Genomic DNA, 21,648 nt, shown 5'->3' with positions numbered 1-21,648 from the left:
GGGGGGGGGGGGGGGGGGGGGGGGGGGGGGGGGGGGGGGGGGAAGGGAAAGAAAGGGGGAAGAAGGAGAAAGGAGAGAGGAAAGAGGAAGGAAAGGAGAGGAGAGAAGAGAAGAAAGAGGAGAGGAGAGGAAAGGAAAGGAGAGAAGAAAGATTTTATACTAGGCATTCTTAAACAGTTAATAAAACTATGAAATAAAGTTGAATTTCGAGTTGGCGAATTTGAATGTATTTATTGTAGTTTAAGGATCATATTTATAAGCAGAAAAAAACTTCTTAAACTAAATCAATATTTTGTATTTTAAAAGCAATAAATACACCAGCAATCTCAGATAAGATTCTACTTTACTTAAGATGAAAAAAATTAATAGCTTTCTTCTTATTGTTTACTTCTCTCTTAAGAATAAGACCCTACCTTCCTGCTGTCTCCCAGGAATAAAAACAACTGCAGTCTTTCCTTTCAGTTTTGAAGGCAAGAGAAGAACTTTTTCCTCTGACTCTACAGGTGGTTCCTGAAAGTGCTCTCCAGGTGACCTGAGGTGACTGACAAGTCTATTTTGCATTTACAAACAAGTTTAATAGGACCTGCATATTAACAAGAGTAATAATGTGTTATAGCAAATTGGAGTAATTTTTGTATTCACTTATTACCTAGACACTACTCTTGCAAGTTTCTCATTGGATTATTCTTTAGCTTACCATAGATGTAACTGATCGTGCATCTTCTTCATAATTTACTACTGGAGGTGGCTCTTTCCCATCATTTTCTTGCACTTTTTGCTCTAGTAATTCCTTCTGTGCTGAAAACTTTGCTTCAGTGCATCTCAGCTGCTGGACTGACTGCTTCAGTTCTTCAAGTGCCTGTTTTTGGCTTAGCAGAAGCACAATACTAAAAGAGAATAAATTAAATATAAATGATTTCAACTTCATTAAGAAGACATTAAGGAAACCTCATATATGTAAATTATGCTTTTCTTTGATTTCATTTTTATAAGAGCATTTTAGAATCATAAAAAATGTGAAACTAAGCAGATTTTAAGTTATCACAGTATTTATTACATGCTAGCGTTAACAAAATAGAAGGAAGTGTTTGGAGTCAAATCCAAATTCAAGATGCTTTCAAATATATTATGATCTATGACATTCATTTTATTTTAGCTAAACCATATACCTCACAGAGTAGACACTTAGGTTCAGAGATGTAGGGCCTAGAATGAATTAAAATAACAGAAGCAGAATCTTAAATTTACCTTAAGTATCAAAGGCAATATAGGTAGGGTCAGATCTGTGCCTAGGGTAAAATAAATAAAATCAAGGTGACAGTCTGGATACCAAGCTTGTGTATATGTTGTGAGGGATGTGTGTCTGGAGGCAGGTGAAGCTACAATGACAAGGACTAAGGGCTAAGATGTAATTGGGGGAACGAGTAAAACAAAGGGCCCCAAATCTTTCCAACATCTCCAATATAAAGACATTAGACTTTCCCACCCCTCCTTTAGAGTACAAGGCCACAGGCTGTCTCACTGTGACTTTTTAACCCTTGGAGGCTGCCTTCAATGATAATTTCAAACTCATTCACCCACATTGAAGCCACAGGTAAACAAGCACTGGTGGTAGATACTTCTGGAAATAGCCCACACTATGTATTACAATAATTTCCAAAAAGGACTATGCCATGCACTGCTGAACATAAGTTATTAGTATGTAAGAGACAATAGATTATAAATTAGAGAAAATGTCAAAATCAGAACATAAGGTCAGAAAATGTCTTCTTAAATTGAAACTATAAGGCTCAACATAAACTGAATAAATATTCACAGGCAAAAACAACCACACTAAGAGAGATTTATTTATAAATACAATGCTGATCAATATTTTGAAAACTAAATTCAAATTTAATTGAGCAGGGTGCAACCTCAATGACTGCTATAAAGAAAGCTGTAATCTCCTTATTATAACAGGTTTCAGGTGAGTGTCCTAACAAACAGATGAGAAAAAAGTATAAGAAAAGTAAAACTAATGAGTAAGAACATTTATAAGAGACCTAGTAATATCCAGAAGATAGACCTCTCCAGTGGAATTCAATAAATGGTAATCAGCATTTACATCATTATCATTCAACAGTCTGTGATCTGTGTTCTAAATCCACACAGACTTCATGGTAAATTCATGCTGTTTTATTTATTAGTTGGTAACTTCTTTCTAATAATAAATTGGCATTTTTGATTTCTCAGTAATCTCTTGAGAGAAAGTTGATTTTTTTAAAAAATCACTTTTGTGGCAGCATGATTTATAAAGACACATACACAAGTATGTTTATTGCGGCACTATTCACAATAGCAAAGACTTGGAACCAACCCAAATGTCCATTGAGGATAGAATGGATTAAGAAAATGTGGCACATATATGGCATGGAATATTATTCAGCCATAAAAAAGGATAAGTTCATAGAGACATGGATGAAGCTGGAAATCATCATTCTCAGCAAACTATCGCAAGGACAAAAAACCAAACACTGCATGTTCTCACTCATAGGTGGGAATTGAACAATGAGAACATTTGAACACAGGAAGGGGAACATCACACACTGGGGCCTGTTGGGGGAAGGGGGGAGGTAGGAAGGATAGCATTAGGAGATATACCTAATGTAAATGACAAGTTAATGGGTGCAGCACACCAACATGGTACATGTATACATATGTAACAAACCTGTACGTTGTGCACATGTACCCTAGAACTTAAAGTATAATACAAATAATAATAATAATAATAATAATAATAATAATAATAATAATAATAAAAGAATCACTTTGTGAATATAAATTTATAAGGACCAGGTCCTGGAAAACACTGCATCCATTATGTACTTAAAGCTTCCAGAGGATTTCCTCTTTGCAACTCCTAGCTACAAAGAAAAAAAAAAAAGACTCCAACAATGACAACGATACAAGACATAATTTAAAACATTCAAGGTAAAGTGGAAAACTACATTCTCATGTACATCCAGAATATCAGTCACATAAAGGTGAATTATTTCAAAAATGTGAGCAAAATCAACAGGGAGGTATACTTCAAAATGATAATACTCTAAAGTAATATTGTTACAGTAATTTTACACAAACAAATTTCATAAAGACCACCAGGAAAAATAAAAAAAAAAATTAAAAGAATAAAAATAAACTTTGCAAAATGAAATCAGAAATGACAAGGCACAAGGCAAGTAAATATTAACTGAACATCTGAATATAATTCAAAAACATGTATTTATAGAAGTAAATAGTATATATTTTACTCTCTTAAACCTATGGTCAGCTGAATAATGTCCCCCAAAAGATAACCACATCCCTTATGCCCAAAACCTGCAGTGTTTGTCAGCTTACATGGCAAATAAACTTTTCATATATGATTAAGTTAAGGATGTTGAGATGTCGGATTATCCTATATTATCTAGGTGAGCCTAGTGTAATCATAAGAATACTTACAAGGAGGAGGAAAGATGAACAATGGCAGACAAGGTGATGTGAAAATGGAAACGATGGAAGAAAAGGCAGTGTAACTTGGGACAGAATGAAGTAATGAGGATAGCCTTTAGAAACTGGAAAAGGCAAAGGAAGCAAATTCTCCCCTAGAATGTCCAGAAAAATCAGCCCTACGAATACCATAGTTTTAGGCCAGTAAAACTGATTCTGACTTGTGACCTCCAGAATTATAAGAGAATAAATCTGTGTTGCTTTAAGCTACTGTATTTGCGGCAATTTGCTACAGCAGCAAGATAATAGTAATACAAACCCTGATAGACGTCATATCCATTTTATGTTCATTTAAAAGGAAAAGATTAAACCATTTTAAAAAGTTAAAATTTTGAAAAAATATTTCAAGTCATATATATTCTCAAGTTTAGAGAAACAGCTTAATTTTAACAAATGACTTATCATGATGTTTCCAATCTCTATGCCTTACTGTTATTTCACCTTTATTTTACCCTGGATAATAAACAGGATCTTCCAAAATGATTCTAAAATATTTGTATAATTTTTTAAAAATCACTAAAAACTGATTCTCTAACTACAACAATCCATTTTCTCTAATCCTCACTGGGAACCTGAATAGCCCGATATGATTTGGCTGTGTCCCCACCCAAATCTCAAACTGTAGCTCCCATAATTCCCACGTGTCATGAGAGGGACCTGCTGGGAGGTAACTGAATCATGATGGTGGGTCTTTTTTGTGCTGTTCTTGTGGCAGTACATAAGTCTCATGAGATCTGGCGGTTTCATAAGGAGGGATCCCCTGCACATGCTCTCTCTCTTGCCTGCTGCCATGTAAGATGTGTCTTGCTTCCCCTGCACCTTCCACCATGAGTGTGAGGCCTCCCCAGCCATGTGGAACTGTGAGTCTAAACCTCTTTCCTTTCCCCTGCCCTCTTTCCAGTCCATCCCGTGGCACCAGCACCATGCTCTTCTATTCTTTTTTCAAGCCGGTTGTGGAACTCAAGAATGACCTGAGCATCTGTAGAACGCTCCATTCTGTGGATCAGTATCTAAACATCAAACTAACTAATATCAGTGTCACAGACCCTGAGAAATATCCGCACATGTTATCAGTGAAGAACTGCCTCATTCAGGGCTCAGTGGTTCGATACATGCAGTTGCCACCAGATGAGGTACACAAACAGTTGCTACAGGATGCAGCAAGGAAGGAACCCCTGCCACAGAAACAGTGATGGCTCCTCCTCCTCTTCCCCTTCCTCTTTCACTGGTGACCCCAAGTCCCAGCCTGAACCCCTAATGCCTAATACTTGAAGAGGTTTTATTTGTTTTTTTACTAACGATGGTTTTGTGGGGTTTTTTAAGGGATGAGTGGATGAGAGGAATAATAGAGAATAGCTATCCTGTTGAGAAGGTGAGAAAAAGTAGGCTGGGAAACTTCAAAGCCTTCCAGTGCCCAGCACCTGCCTTTCTCGCTACTTCCCTGGAGACAGTGGAAGAGTTTCCTAGGTCTTTCCAGGGCAGCATGTGATTCATTTGGTGATGGAAGGAATCTGTCCCACATCGGGAATAAAAATTATGATGCAGGGAAAAACAAAACAAAACAAAACTCTTTCCTTTATAAATTACCCAACCTTGGGTATGTCTTTATTAACAATGTGAAAACAGACTAATACAGCCCCCTGCCAGTTTTATTTATTATTTAAATATCTGTTCGTGGAGTCCTCCACTGCAAGTAGGAACACTTTCCTTAAAAGATGACTATTTGTTTGTTTTTATGCTCTTAGAATCACCCAAGATCAAGTTCTTATGACCATAAGTCCTTTTTTTCCTTTCCCTTTGCTTGTCCCACACAGTTGCCTTTAGTCTTGTTGCTGTTAGTCATTCAGCCGCTCACACAAATATGGGGGGAGACTTATGGGGACACTGTCATCTTGAATGCTGAACATGCTGTCTATGGGATTTTTTTGTTTTTATTGTTGTTGTTTCCACGTGGTATCCTCATTACTATGTCTGCTTCTGTGAGACATTTTGGCCAGATTATAAAACTACATCACAAAACCTCCTACTTCTACAAAGATAGAATGTACTGACTCTGCAGAAAAGAGTTAACATAGATTTAAACGTAAAATCTCGAACTATTAAACTTTAAAAAAAAAAAATAAAGAAGAAAATCTTTGAGATCCAGGACTAATAGCATGTACTGACTCTGCAGAAAAGACTTAACATATAGATTTAAATGTAAAATCTCAAACTATTAAGCTTTTAGAAAAAAACAAACAGAAGAAAACCTTTGAGATCTAGGACTAGGCAAAGACTTCTTAGACTTAACACCAAAGCACCAACCACAAACCTTAAAAGAAATAAAATGAACTTTTTTTTTAAATGCTAGTCAAGTGCAGTAGTGAGAATGGGAGAAGGAGTAAAACAAGGAGCTCAATCTATAACCGACTGAACAATCAATTGAGTTATCCACTACCTTCAGACCAGCCTAAAATGGACTTCTTTTTTTGTTCTATGAAAGACCCTGTCTCTTGAGAAGATGAAAAGACAAGGCACAGACTGGGAGAAATGTCAAAGAAATAGAATACATGAAGAACTAGAATATAAAGGTCTAGAATATATAAAGAGTGCAAGAGTAAACAAAACAAAACAAGCAAACATCCAATTAGAAAATGTGCGAAAGAGTTGAACAGGTATTTCACTAAAACAGGATACACCAATGACAAACCAGCACATTGAAAAGATGTTCCAGAACATCATTCATTAGGGAAATGCATATTAAAACAACGAGATATCACTACACATCTTTTAGAATGGCTCAAATATAACATAGTGAAAAACTGACAATACCAAATGCTGGCAAGGATGAGGAAAAAAACGGGATCACTCACACATTGCTGGTGGAAACGTGTAATAGTACAAACTAAACTAATGCAATTACCATACAATTAGCAACTGTGATCCTAGGCAGTTACCCCAGAAAAATTATAACTTATGTTCACATAAAAACCTATACATAAATGTTTGGAGACCTTTATTTGTAGTAGCCCCAAACTAGAAACAAACCAGATGTCCTTCAAAGCATGAATGATTAGACAAATTGTGGTATATCCATACTGTTAGGGGTTGAATTGTATCCCCCAGGAAGATATGCTCAAGTCCTAATGCCTGAAAACTCAGAATGTGACCTCATTTGGAAACAGGGTAGTTTCAGATGTAGTTAAGATGAGATCACACAGGAGTAGGATAGGCCATTAATGGAAAAGACTGTTGCCCTTATAAGAAGAGGAAAATCTGGATACAGAGAAGAGACACACAGGCAGAGGATCATATGGAGACAGAGGCAGAGACTAGAGTAAAGCTTCTACAAACCAAGAATGTCAAGGATTGTCAGCCATTACCAGAAGCTAGGAGACAGGCATGAAACAGATTCTCCTTTGGAGTTCTCAGAAGGAATCAACACTGCCAACACCTGATTACATACTTTTACCCTCCAGAACTGAGAGAGAATAAATTTAATAAATAAAATTATGTTGCTTTAAGCTGCCCACTGTGCAGTATTTTATTACAGCAGCCTTAAGAAACTGATACACATAAAAAATAAAAAAATACAAAGAAATAAAAAAAAATGAAACTGATACACATACCATGGAACACTGTACTACTCAACAGTAAAAAGGAATGAAAGTAGCTGGATGGATCTCTGAAGAATTATGCTGAGTAAAAAGCCAATGCCAAAAGGTTACATACAACATGACTCCATTTATATAACATTCTTGAAAAACCAGACTAATGGTTTTTAGGGTTTAGTAAGGAGCTAGATGGACTGAAGGAAGTGTGGCTATGAAAGTACAACATGAGAGATCCTTGCAGTGATGGAAGTGCACTGTATCTTAACTGTATCAATGTCAGTATCTGGGTTGTGATATTATTTTATGGTTTTACAAGATGCTACCATTGAGGGAAACTGAATATAGGATAGACGGGATCTCTCTGTATTATTCCTAACAACTAAATGTCAATCCATAATGATTTCAAAATGAAAAAATTATTTTAAAAATATGTATAACCGCTGCTACATCATGCTTCCTCTGGTGAGGTGAGGAAATTTCTTCATTTTTTATTTTTGTAGGTATATAATAGGTATATATATTTATGAAGTACATGAGATATTTTGATAAAAGCACGCGATGTGTTATAATCACATCAGGGTAAAGGGGGTATCCATCACCTCAAGCATTTATCCTTTGTGTTACAAACTATCCTATTATACTCTTCTGGTTATTTTTAAATGTATATTGACTACAGTTACCCTGTTGTGCTATCAAATAGCACAACAATAGAATAGGTCTCATTCATTTGCCCAGCACTTCCCACTACCCTTCCCAGCCTCTGGTAACCAACCTTCTACTCTCTATCTGCAGGAGTTCAAATGTTTTAATTTTTAGCTCCTACAAATAAGCGAGAACATGCAAAGTTTGTCTTTCTGTGCCTGGCTTATTTCACTTCACATAATGCTTCACATAATGAACTCCAGTGCCATCCATGTTGACAATGACAGGATCTCATTCTTTTTTTAATGGCTGAATAGTAGTCCATTTTGTACAGGTACCACATTTCCTTTGTCTGTTGATGGACACTTAGGTTGCTTCCGACTCTTGACTATTGTGAATAGTGCTGCAATAAACATGGGAGTGTAAATATCTCTTAGATATATTGACTTCCCTTCTTTGGAGTATATACCTAGCAGTGAGATTCCTGGATGGCATGGTAGCTCTATTTTTAGTTTTTTCAGGTACCTCCAAATGTTTTCCATAGTGGTTACACTAACTGAAGTGAGATTTTTATCCTCTCATATGTCTTAAGCTCTTAACTAAATAATCTGTTTTGGAGGAAGGTCCTTTTTATTCCCCTTCAGGACTTGAAAGTTTCTACTGTATTGTACCATGCTGGCAATCAGTTAGACAATATCGTAATACCAAGAATAAGATTAAAATGTAAATTTCCTCGTTTTGATTTTTAGTGGTTTTTAAGGATAATGAGTCTTGTAGTGGGTATATGCCTCTAGTCCTAACATTTAAAAATCAACATGTCTGATCATGAAATCAATTAGAAAAATTCACTTCTTCCAATTAATCCCATTTCAGCCTTTATCCATGACATAATCTCTCATATATGAACATGTTCCTTCTGTTCAGTAATTACTGAAAAAAATGTATTGCTGGTCTCACTATGTAAAATATTATACAATTATGTTATGTTTATAATACCACTGAGCAAATATGCAATACATACCTCAGTAAGTAGACATTATAGTAAATGTATGATTATTTAGTACAAGATGCATAGGAGGCCATAAATAAATTTAAAACGTGGAAGCTTCCAGGACCCTTGCATGTGCTACTTCCTATCTCTGAACACTCTTTCCATGCATTCTTCACATGCAGGGTATCTTCTGCCCATCTCCTAGGAGACCTCTGATCATCTTTCTTAAGTAGCTGTTCCTCCGTTATTCTATCTGAACCCTTATTTCATAGCAATGATCATAACTGGTAATTATTTTAATTTTGTATTGGTTTCCTCCACAAAAGTGTAAGTTTCATGAGCCATGTGACCATACGTGTCTTACCTCTCACTACAGTCACAGCATCTGGTAGATGCACAATCAACATTGTTGAATGAATTCCCTATTTACATAGCACATTTTTTTTTAAATCGCATAATTCAAAAACTCTGAGCCAAAGGAAAAAAAGAAAGGTTCCTGAATTTCAAAACTAGAACACTTTTCTAGATTATTAAGTCTTACCTTTACCAGAAGCTAGATGTGACACTTCGCAAGTCTCTTAAAATTTCTGGACCTCAAAATGTCACATTATTTGAAAGGCAGTGAGGCTAAATCAAATGATCTCTTAAGATTCTGCATGGCTCTATGATTTTATAATATATAAGGTATTTTTAAATACTAAGTGATAATGGTATAAAACAGGTTAAGACAATACAAAATTAAATAATCATTTTACTTTTTGTAAATCAAACCAAGCATTGAAACCAGCAGTAACATCACTAGCTCTTTATGCCACCAAATCATCAATGACATATGCTTGGTATTTTTTCCCATAACTTTTTTCTAATACAAAAGTCAAGGACCACAAAACAGGAAAAGATTGGTATTATTTCCATTTGAATAAACAGGCTTTAGAAGTAATGAGTGAAGGTATATATACTAGACTGATACTCTGTGTTGGATTAAAGTATATTTAGTGTATATTATACAATACAAAATTTTAGTGTATTAAATACACTAAATACACCAAGTACACGAAATGTATTTAATTTAGCATATTTAGTGTATTTAATACATTACAATTTTTTTACAAAAATTTCAAATGGTTGGTTTTCCTTTCATTCTATATTTTTTAAACAAAATTCTGCGACAGCTACATTTCAACTAAGACCTGCATTACTCACATAAGCTTGAACTCTGTTTTTGCTAATGTGTCAATTTAAAAATCACATAAAAGCCATTCTTGAAGTTTATTTTTCACTTCATATTATTCAATTATAGGAATCAAAGCTATCAAATGATTTATCATATAATTTATTTTTTTCACTGTCATTAGACGTCTTAGAGACATGGATATATTAAATTCAAATTATAAAAATTTGGTTTTAGTCTCATATTTTGTACGACAAATACTGTTATTTCTATTAAGTAAACACTCAATATAATTCCATTAATTTAAAAATAATTTAAGAATGCAAATATCTAACATAGACTATTTTTGACATTAGGGAAGAAATGTAGTCTTTTTTTTTACTTTCAAGTAACACAGTACATGAAACTAACAAAGTGTTGAGAAGTAAAGATAACGTAAGTTTATTATTAAAACTAGATAAAAATTGCTTTTAATTATATATGCATATTTAAACATATGTGTAGATATACACACATGTACATAATAAAAGGAAATGTTCAAGAAATATTAAGAAATTAAAATGCAAACATTTGCCCTGGAATCCCTTTCAGAGTATGTGTTTAACAAAATATGTTAACATATAATTCAAAGGCAAACTTCAACCCTACCAATGTCTGCATTTAATGAAATTTAGCAGTAACTCTTTAGTCATATAAACATACTTAACATTTTCAAGATTATACCTTGATTCTAACAATAAAAACTCCATGCTAACAAAGGTTAACAAGAGTTCGGTTAAACAGGTCTCATCCCCTGAAAAACTTGGCATACTTACCCCTGCTAACTTATTCTCTAAAGAATGCAGTTAAAATCATAAGATCAAGCAAATGATATGATCAAAAAGACAAAAGCTATGGAGTCAGCAATTCATGTGTTTTCTACCATTTACTATGTATGTGATTGTAGGTAAGTTATCTAAACTCTCAAAGACCTGAACGTAAAACACAGGCTACTATACAACAGGCACAGAAAGATAACATTCAATGAGTTAACATACATATATATAATGTACATATAACATACATTATATATATGTTTATATATGTGTGTATATATATCCAGCGTAATATGTAACACAAAGTAAAACCTCAAGAAATATTACTTTCCATATATCCTCTACCCTTCAAGGCTCCTCTCTTATATCCATTCTCATATCCTGATAAATATAAACAGATAGAGGAACGTGGATTATACATCCATTATGCAGATAAAAAGAAAGGCAAAGATTTGAGTCAAGAAAATATGTAAAAATTCAAATAATCTCATAACTTCTAGATTAAGGAGCCCTTAAAGATCATCTCCTCCAACAACTTACAGCCAGACATTCTGGTGAGAGGATTAGCACTTTCAATTTTCTTTCTTTATATCCACTAAATTTTAAAGTAGGAGTCAATTTATAGTGTGTGCTTTTGCAAAATTATAAAAAGTAGAACCACTTGGTCATCTATAAACATGTGAAGAGATTTATCCACAAACACAGAAAAGCAAAAGTTAATTCTTTTGTTTAGTTTTACATGTGCAATGGGTCATCTATAAACATGTGAAGAGATTTATCCGCAAACACAGAAAAGCAAAAGTTAATTCTTTTGTTTAGTTTTATATGTGCAATGGGTGATGTTTTATTTTATCATTCAAATAAAATCTTCTGTTAATGCAATACTAAAAATTTGCAGATTTCGTAAAGGAATGATCAGAGTAACTCAAATTTTTCTGTTCTCGCCTTTAAAGGGCTCATTGATTCCCATTTAATGTTTCAATGGACTGAATGTTTGTATGCTGCCAAAATTCAAATGTTGAAAACCCCTAATACAATGGTATTAGGAGGAGGGGGCCTTTGGAAGGTAATTAAGTCATGAAGACAGAGCCCTTATCAATGGGCAGTAACTCTTTAGTCATATAAATATACTTAACATTTTCAAGATTACACCTTGATTCTAACAATAAAAACTCCATGCTAACAAAGGTTAACAAGAGTTCGGTTAAACAGTCAAGACATTATTACAACTTGACTAACTATATAATAAGTTATTTTTTCACCTACTAGGTATTAGGAGGTGGGGGCCTTTGGAAGGTAATTAAGTCATGAAGATAGAGCCCTTATCAATGGGATTAGTGCCATTATAAAAGAGATCCTGGGGAGCTCTTACCCTCTTTCTGCCATGTGAGGATACAATGAGAAGATAGCAGTCTGCAGTCTGGAAGAGGGTCCTCACAAGAACCCAATCATGCTGGCACCCTGATTTCATACTTACAGCCTCCAGAACTGTGAGAAATAAATTCCGCTCTTTATTAAGTAATCTAGTCTATGGTACATTGTTATAGCAGACCAAACTGACCAAGACAAAAATTTAACACCAAGTTATAACAGCTATAGTATAAATGAGAAAAGTAGCCCTCTAAAATTTGATGTGGTATAATAGAATAGATGATGTTGCCATTCACTGAAATAAAGAATACTAAGAGTGCACTAGGTTAGGTTGAATGTGGTTGGGTTGTATGAAGATTTTTAATTCAGCCTTTGGATATGGGGGATTTAGGATACTTCTAAGACATTCAAAAAGGCATGTCAAGGAGGCAACTGGTTACATGGCCACAGAGTTCAGAAAATAAATCTGAGAGAGTAAAAAATGGGTCATTTTCAGGAGATCACTTAGGGAAAAAGTTCAGAGAGAGGAGTGAGAGAGCCTAGGGCCATGCCTTCCATAATTCTAAAATGGATTGGCTGAGTGGAGGAGAATGGGTTTGCAATGGAGTGGCCAGAAAGAGAGGAGTAAGATCTGGAATTTTGAGTTCCAAAGGCCAAGGAAAAAGAAAACAAATGAAGTCACTAAATTCAGATACTATTAAGAGGTCAAGTAAGATAGTTTCTAAATTTAGCTAGCAATGTAGACGTCATTGTGATCTTAGAGCTACCCGTTTCCATAGCGATAGGGCAAAAAGCCAGACTTTGAAAACTAAGTGGGAACTGAGGAAATGAGTGAGCATAATCACTCTTGGAACAAGTTTGAACTAAGAAAACAGAAAGCAAAGATAGTACTTGGGAAAAAATATGGAGATTTAACAAGGATTATCGGGGGTGGGTAGGGAGGTGGAGATTGCTTTTCGGAGTCAACATTTAAGTATATTTAAAAAGTGAGCACAAGGCCCCGGTTGGGAAGGAAAGGTGAACATAATACATAAATTATGTAAAACCTGTGAAAGTAGAAATAATAAAATACCAAAAAAACAAAAAAAACAGGCATAAGAAATGAACTTAGGACAAAGAACAGTTCCTCTACTGAAGTAAGGAAAGAGAATGAGTACAAATTTGGGTAGGTTTGGAACTCTAATCTCAGAAAAGAAGAAAAATGTCATCCAATGTTTCTAATTTCTTTCCGGGATGTGGATGTCCATCTGCTCACTATGATGAGGGAGACTAGTAATCAGAGATCCGAAATAAGTGAAGGATATATGAAAAGCTGTGCAGAAAGAGCAGGTACAAACCAGAGAAATCCTATATATCACGAATTCCTTGAGAGCCTAGATAAATCAAAGAATATGTGAGAGTATAATAGCAAGAAATATGTAAAGTCTAGTCAGGATTAGAGAAACCACACCAGCAACCACTGTTGTAGATGCAATTAATAAAGGCAGATTAGAAACTTGAAGTTTAGATTAAAATTTAAATTCTTAAGCAGTAGAAAGCATAATGAAGTCAGTAAAAGAAGAGTATACCAACACAAGTAAAGTCCGTGGACCTAGGAAGATATTTACAAATCCAGAAATCAGCAAGACAAAACAGCACAGCTAATCACTGAGTGATTTTTATCTGTTTTCTAATCAGTCTGCTTCCTTTTAACACAGTAGAGCCTATTTATAGGTAATATTGGTCTGCCACTTTCTTAACGGGAATTCGCAATGGGTCTGGTGAAAATGGATGTAAGAAAGTAAAGACAGCTTTAACAATGAATTTTCGAAAAATAGTTCAAACTGTTAAAACATTAAGACATACGATCAGGATGCTACATTTACAAAAACACATAATCATTTTTCCCAAGGACACTATATTTTTTAAAACCACAGAATCATTTTTCCAGAATCCTAGAAATTAACTATACAAAATTTTACACTTAAAATGAAAGTTTCTGTTACTAGAAATGTTATGTCCATACTGCCATGTAACTAAAATATTTTTGTAAAACTACAATTAAACATTCTTCCTTCAAATTGTTTCTCTTTTACTCACTCAGACTTCTTCTCACAAGTCTCAGAAGATTCTTCAATTCTCTTCTCTAACTCCAAAACAGCCTCCTCCTTGTTTAAAAGCATCTGCTGTGTTTGCATAAGTTCTTCTGCTAAGGTTTTCAACCTAGAATAAACAATATCAATCAACAAATTACGTTCACTTTATACATATCAAAAAAGTATTCATACATCTTATGTTGCAATGTCCAAAACAGTAGCCACATATAATTTGATTTAAACTAAAGTAAAATTTCAGCTCATTTCAGATGCTAAACATAAATGTAGTTACTGGGACCTTGTTGGATGGTGGAAAAAAGAATATTTCAATAATCACAGTAAGTACTTGGGCAATACTGGTCTAGAGTCTTATTTCACCAAAAAGAAAAAGAGAAGTAGGTAAAGAAAAGAGAAGAAAACAACTTGGGTAGACATTGAGTAAATGATAAGTAGTAGTATTTCCAGGTGCTATCTCATTTACTCTTCACAACAGTCTTCTGAAATACATACTATTATTTTAAAGAAATGAAAGTGAGGCTCAGTTATTTGTCATTTTAAATTTATGGTAAGCTATTTCTATTTTCACATATTGTAATAATACTTTAGGAGTATTTTCTGTATAGAATTAAAGACAATTTAACACACACATTAATATGCACTCACAAACCAGAAAATTTATGTTTGCATAAAATGCATTGAGTCCTTAATGGAAATATTTCTACCACAAAAACATACATGGTTATCATATCACTTTAAAATTTTTATCTTCAGCTTTTCAAAGCAAGATATGAAACCCAAAAGATAAAACAGAAAATATTAAATAATCTAACTCTATACAAATATAAATTTATTTGAACTTAAAGAGATCATAAAGTCAAAAGCAAAATTCAGACTGAAGAAATATATGCAGTGCAAATTACCAGAAAGAGCCCTTTTCATGCAGTAAAACTCTTAGAAAAAAGACAAACTAATATGAAAATGGACAGAAAAACACAACGGAAGTTCACCATGAAAAAATTAAATGATCAATAAGCATATGACATTATTACAACTTGATTGACTATAATAATAAGTTATTTTTCACCTACTAAAATTGACAAGCATGATAAATACTTGGAATACCCAGTAATAACAATTTTTTTTTTAATGGAAACAATTATACAACACTGATGTGAAAAAATTGGCACAAATTTTTCAGGGGTCATCTTGGAACTGTCTCTCAAATTTTAAATTAGAAAATTATTTGACCATCTAAAAATGTGTTGTACCAAAACACTTGTACAATATGCACAAAGTCTGTCCATACAAAAATATTTGTTGCAATATTGATTATAAAGCAAAAAACTACAAAAATCTTTGAATGCCCTAGTATAGCATACAGTCACTAAAAAAGAATTAGGCACACATATATAAGGTTTTTCTAAGATATAATTTTAAATTAAAAGGCAAGATGTAGCAGAATACATATAGCATTGTTCTAATTATATTAAAATACATATACATGCATATGTTCCATGAACTGAATTGTGACCCCAAAATTCATCTGTTGGGGCCCTAACCTCCAATATAATGGTATCTGGAGATGAAGCCTCTAGGAGGTAATTAGGAATAGATGAAGTCATGAAGGTGGGACCTTCATGATGGGATTAGAGCCCTTAGAAGAAGAAACAGCACAGAACTCACTACTTCTCCTCTCTCTCTCCTCACATACACAAAGAAGAGGTCACCTGAGGACACAGCAAGAATTACCTATCTACAAGTCAGGAAAAGAGCCCTCACAAGTAACCCAAATCAGTTGACATCTTGATCTTGGACTTCCCAGCCTCTGTATCTATGAGAAGTAAATTTCTGTTGTTTCAGCCATCCAGCCTATGGTAATTTGTATGACAGTGTGATGTGATTTGGCTATGTCCCCACCCAAATCTCATCTCGAATTATAACTCCCACAATTCCCACAAGTTGCCAGAGGAACCCAGTGGGAGGTAACTGAATCATGGGGACAGGTCTTGCTCATGCTCTTCTCACAATAGTGAATAAATCTCATGAGAGCTGATGGTTTTAAAACGAAGAGTTCCCCTGCAGAAACTCTTTTTGCCTCCTGCCATCCATGTAAAATGTGACTTGCTCCTCCTTGCCTTCTGCTATGATTGTGAGGCCTCTCCAGCTATGTGGAACTGTAAGTCCATTAAACCTCTTTTCCTTCCCAGGCTCAGAAGTCTTCATCAGCAGCATGAAAACAGACTAATACAGTGCAAACAGACTAATACAATATGCATGTATTTATGTGGTATGTGTTTATATATGTGAGTATATAGGATAAGAAACAGACAACTACGAACCAAAGTTTTATCCAAACTCTCAGAGGTGTGGGATTGGAGTAGGGAGTGATTTAAGTCCAAAGAAGTCTTTCATAGTTTACTCCATATATATCAACATTGTTTGAATCTCTTATAACAAGAATAGATTTTTAGAATCATTAAATAATAAGTAATATAAAGAGAGGCAGAAAAACTATCGTACATAATCAGAAGAATGCTAAATACAGCAATAAAGATTGTTTCATTTTTATTTAGAGTGAAACAACATAATAAATTTCAGTAAGTCTCTGACAGCATTTGATATTAAAGCAAAATAAAAGCAATAATACTTATAATAATGATCGAGAGTCATCAGGGAAAGGTCAGACTGAACATTTTTCTTTAATCATATATATATATTCATAAAAGATTTGTATCAAATCTAGTAAAATTATGTTTTTGAGTACCATGGAGATACAAGCTTCAGTTATTGAGAGAATTCGCTTACATGGAATAGTTCATATTCTGACTATCAGAAAAAGAAGAATTACTGTATTAACATTTAAGATCATTCTCAAGAAAGCTACATTTCAACCACTGGCTCCAACTTCCTTATTAAATAATTATAAATAAGTAAGTAAATAACACATAATGTTTTGTCATTTATCAAACTATGCCTTACATATAATCTCATTTAATTCAAATGAAAGTTTAGAACACAGAGCCCTACCTCAGAATCTGTCCCAACCACTTTCTGTCACCCAAGTCTGGAGAGAACAGAAAAAACAAACAGCTTCTTATCCCTGCCTTGACCATGCTACATCAAACCTGAATTTAATAAAAAGCCTTTTCTCTCCTTATCACTTTGTTCCGTTCTATCCTTTGCTTCTTTTCCCTGCACATTTCCCTTATTCTCATTCTCTTCCTGGTTAATTTTCCATTCACCTCTCTTCTCAAATCTTCAGTCATTCATTTAAACAAGTATTTATTAAGCACATTCCTTCTGTCAGACACTCTGGTACTCAGTAGGGATACAACAATAAACAAGTTTGCCCTCAGGAAACTTACATTCTACTAGACAGACATCAAATAAGAAAAGACAAATGATTTAGAAGAATAAAATTATACAGGGAGGCCAGGAGCAGTAACTCACACCTGGAACCCCAGCACTCTGGGAGGTTGACGGGGGGTGGATCACTTGAGGTCAGGAGTTTGACACCAGCCTGGCCAACATGGTGAAACCTCATCTCTACTACAAATACAAAAATTAGCTGGGTGTGGTGGCAGGCACCTGTAATCCCAGCTACTCAGGAGGCTGAGGCAGGAGAATCGCTTTAACCTGAGAGGCAGAGGTTGCAGTGACCCAAGATTGTGCCACTGCACTCCAGCCCAGGTAACAGAGCAAGACTTTGTCTCAAATATATAGATATATATATATATTTTTTTATCTCTCTTGCCATATATATATATATTATATATATATGGAAAGTATTTACTCTTTCTTACCATTATCCCCTTTAAAAAAAAACAAATCCTGTAGTGTGTAAATTAAGTGAAGAGAAAAACATTTCAGTAATTACAGTTCATGTATAGATGACATAATAAATGTAAGAAGAGTTCATAAATTTCAAAGTACAATATTCACCATCATGTTATTACATGTTTCATACACAAATATTATAGTAACAGTTCAAACGAGAACACATAGATACAGGGAGGGGAACAACACACACTGGGGCCTCTTAGGGGAGGGCCGGCAGGGTGAGGGAGAGCATTAGGATACGCAGCTAATGCATGTGAGACAATAGCCGGTGATGGGTCGATAGATGTAGCAAACCACCATGGCACACGTTATATATAACAAACCTGCATGTACTGCACACGTATCTGGAACTTAAATAAAACAAAATAACATAAAAAATAGTAACAGTTCAAATGGCTTATTCTTTACATTTTTAAATTAAATATTATAATATTATAATGCAAAGCAGTTAAAAGTCATAAAACGACTCTGCCTGGAAAAAATTCACAAAATGACATAATACTTAACATTTATTGAGTACCACGCATAGTTTTAAGTACTTTATAAATAAGCACTTAAATTTATATAATTATATAAATTTATATAATTCTTACAACACCCTTATAATCTCAATTTACATATGAAAAACTGAGGCAGAGAGGTTAAGGCTCTTGTCCAAGGTCACAGAGCTGGTAAGTGGGAAAAGCTGATAATAGAGCCCAGGCAGCTTAAATCCTGAATCTACACCCTTAGCAACTAATATCCTGTCTTAGTAATTACATATCCTAGAATTTATCCTACATATATGCTTTAGAAAGAATGTTTATTGTATAATCACAATAAACAAAGGTAAATGTATTGTGATGCTAATGATGCTTCTCAGTTGCCTCACTTGCATGATCCCTTTCAAAACTCTATACTTAATTTTGTATTTGTAAGTTTGTATAGATTTTCTTAAAGATGCTCCACACACTCCAATTTTATAAGCTTGGAGTCCCACAAAACCTAGCACCAACTCTGGCAATGGAAAAAACTGGAAATAACCTAAATGCCCATCAATAAATAACAAAACTAAAGAAATTACATTACATACAAGTAGTAAAACACTGTACACGTTAAGAAGATTTAATACATGTCAAGAAAGAAGATGACGCAAAGGAATATGCATGAAATAATTCCTACTTACACAGAAGAAAACAATTCATACACATGTATATGCTTGTATACACATTCTAGAAAAACACATACACTTTTTTCATGAGTTAAACCTGGAAGGTAGTGATGGTGGTCGACAAAAAGAAGAAAGGAAAATTTTAATTTTTATTATATATCCTTCTGTAAGATTTTACAGATTTTATCATCTGCATGCTTTAGTTAGGTAATTTTTAAAGATTTAATTGTATTAAACGATACAAAGGCAGCCCAGCACGTTGGCTCACGCCTGTAATCACAGCACTTTGGGAGGCTGCGGCGGGTGGATCACTTGATGTCAGGAGTTCGAGACCAGCCTGGCCAACATGGTGAAACCCCATCTCTACTAAAAACACAAAAAATTAGCCAAGCATAGTGGTGCACGCCCATAGTCCCAACTACTCAGAAAGCTGAGGTAGGAAAATCACTTGAAACTGGGAGGCAGAGGTTGTGGTGAGCAGAGATTGCGCCACTGCACTCCAGCCTGGGTGACAGAGCAAGACTCCATCTCAGAAAAAAAAAAAAGATACAAAGTCCTAAAACCTTTATTATGGATAATAAAAAGTTTCTAATACTTATCCAACACTTTTTATATCATAATCATTGGATGTCATGATCTAAATCTTACAACACTCTTAAAGGGCCCAAACTTCCAAAAAAATTATGACTTGACAAACAATTCATCTTAACTTTTATTTCTTACATGAAATTTGCAATGCTGTAACTTTAAGTGTGATATTTGAGTTAATTAAAAAAATGGAATTTATAGTTGCCTGAGGTAACTTTTCTGACATCTCTTTTTCTCTATTGCTGCAACATAAATTGAAAATATAAACTATTTCTTGCCATCTCTTTCTTAAAATATAATTGCAAGAGCATAGGATTTTTAAGGATGACATTCTATACCGTGACACAAATCTTTATGAGCTTTTCTCAAGAGTAAACAGAAGACGGCTCTACAACCAAGCAAAAGTTACAAGTTTCTGTTAGAGTCACCTCCTAATACCCACTTACACCATCTCCAATCCAAAAAATCCATCTGCTTTCTTCCCTACAACTTTGTTTCCCTTAATCAAACAGTCATTCCAACATGTCACCTGACTTCAATATTTTACATTTTTCCAAATCTTTCCAACTCACTCCTAAAGTATTCCCCTAACACAGCCTGAGAAAATTCTAATATTGTATATGTTCAACCAGAGACCAAACTTGAGCTAATACTGTAAACATGAACAGCCCAAAACAGATTTGGTAAAAGCAAGGTTCTATGTAAGAGATGAAGGAGTAGTGGAGTATTTGACACCCCATTCAGTACAAGGTTGATTCAGAGAGCTGGATGGGTTAAATTGGTATCATCCTCCACAACAGGAGTCAGCAACCATTTTCTGATAAAAGCACAGAGAGCAAATATTTTAGACTTTGCCACCAAGAGGCAAAATCAAGCATAGTATATAAGTATTTATATAACAAAAGAGAAAACAAATATTCACAAATATTTTGTTGGCAAATTCAAAATATAGTCATAATTGGGTACATGTTATTGTTATGCCAGTCTCCTAATGAGAAGAATGAAAATCTTTTGATGGCCATAATACTTCCCCTATCACTGCAGTTCAAAGTTAGTGTTTACAATCAAAATCAACTGTAAATGTTCACCTATTAATGCAGACATTTAATAAGATTTTAAGTCTTTCATATTTGTACAGTACATAGACTGGTACTGCCAAATACCAGTATCAATCCATGAGCATAAGATTTTAATTAAGTATATTCAATGCTTAGCAGGCATGGTGCAATGGCATAATAAACACAATGTTTCTTCATCTAATTCAGTAACAAAATAATCCACACTCTGCTGTGCCTTAAAAGTGTCACATTTTAAATCCATTTCCTCTTCTTCTTTTGACACTACAGGCATGAACTGATAATAAAAATAAGATGCCACAGTACATTGATATGTGTGGCACTCGAAATGCTGTTGAGTTATAACTGTGTCACTGTGATGTGTATAGTGCCAAGCAGCAGTGTGAAGTGATGAGTGTGACACATATGGTCTCTGTCACAACTGCCTGGCTCTGCCACTGTAGCAGGAAATCACTCATAGACAGCAGGTAAATGAATGAGCATGGCTGTGTTCCAATAAAACTTTATTTATGTACTCTGATATTTAAACATCACATAATTTTTGTTTGCCACAAAATATAATTCTTCCTTTGATTTTTCTCCAACCATTTAAAATGCAAGCAGCATTCTTAGCTCGTGGGCTGCACAAAAATAGGCAACTAGCTGGATTTGCCTCATGGGCTATAGTTTGCTGACTCACGCCCTATAAGAACCAAGAGAATCACTTTTCCACATAGAGAACTGCCATTCTTCAATTAAGAGATCCTATTTATATTCTATTAGAAAAGCTAAATATGTTCTGATTTTAAATTTTTTAAAATGTACTTGA

The 21,648-nt window shown here is 34.4% G+C and overlaps 1 protein-coding gene and 1 pseudogene across 1 annotated transcript in view; one reads left to right on the top strand and one right to left on the bottom strand.

Moving 5' to 3' along the window:
• The window catches only part of FER (FER tyrosine kinase), a 408,129-nt gene that overhangs the window by 258,450 nt on the left and 128,031 nt on the right, over nucleotides 1-21,648 (bottom strand). The window contains exons 9-10 of the mRNA XM_023212257.2: nucleotides 14,191-14,313; nucleotides 698-887 (exon numbers count right to left, since the gene is read on the bottom strand). Coding sequence (XP_023068025.1) covers nucleotides 698-887; nucleotides 14,191-14,313 — 313 coding nt within the window. The remainder of the gene's footprint in view (nucleotides 1-697; nucleotides 888-14,190; nucleotides 14,314-21,648) is intronic.
• LOC111542675 lies at nucleotides 4,452-4,721 on the top strand (annotated as a pseudogene).

The sequence above is a fragment of the Piliocolobus tephrosceles genome, chromosome 4 (genome assembly GCF_002776525.5).
Source record: "Piliocolobus tephrosceles isolate RC106 chromosome 4, ASM277652v3, whole genome shotgun sequence".
Lineage (NCBI taxonomy): Eukaryota > Metazoa > Chordata > Mammalia > Primates > Cercopithecidae > Piliocolobus > Piliocolobus tephrosceles.
Note: the sequence above shows the minus strand (reverse complement) of the source record. Positions and strands in the feature narration are given on the sequence as shown.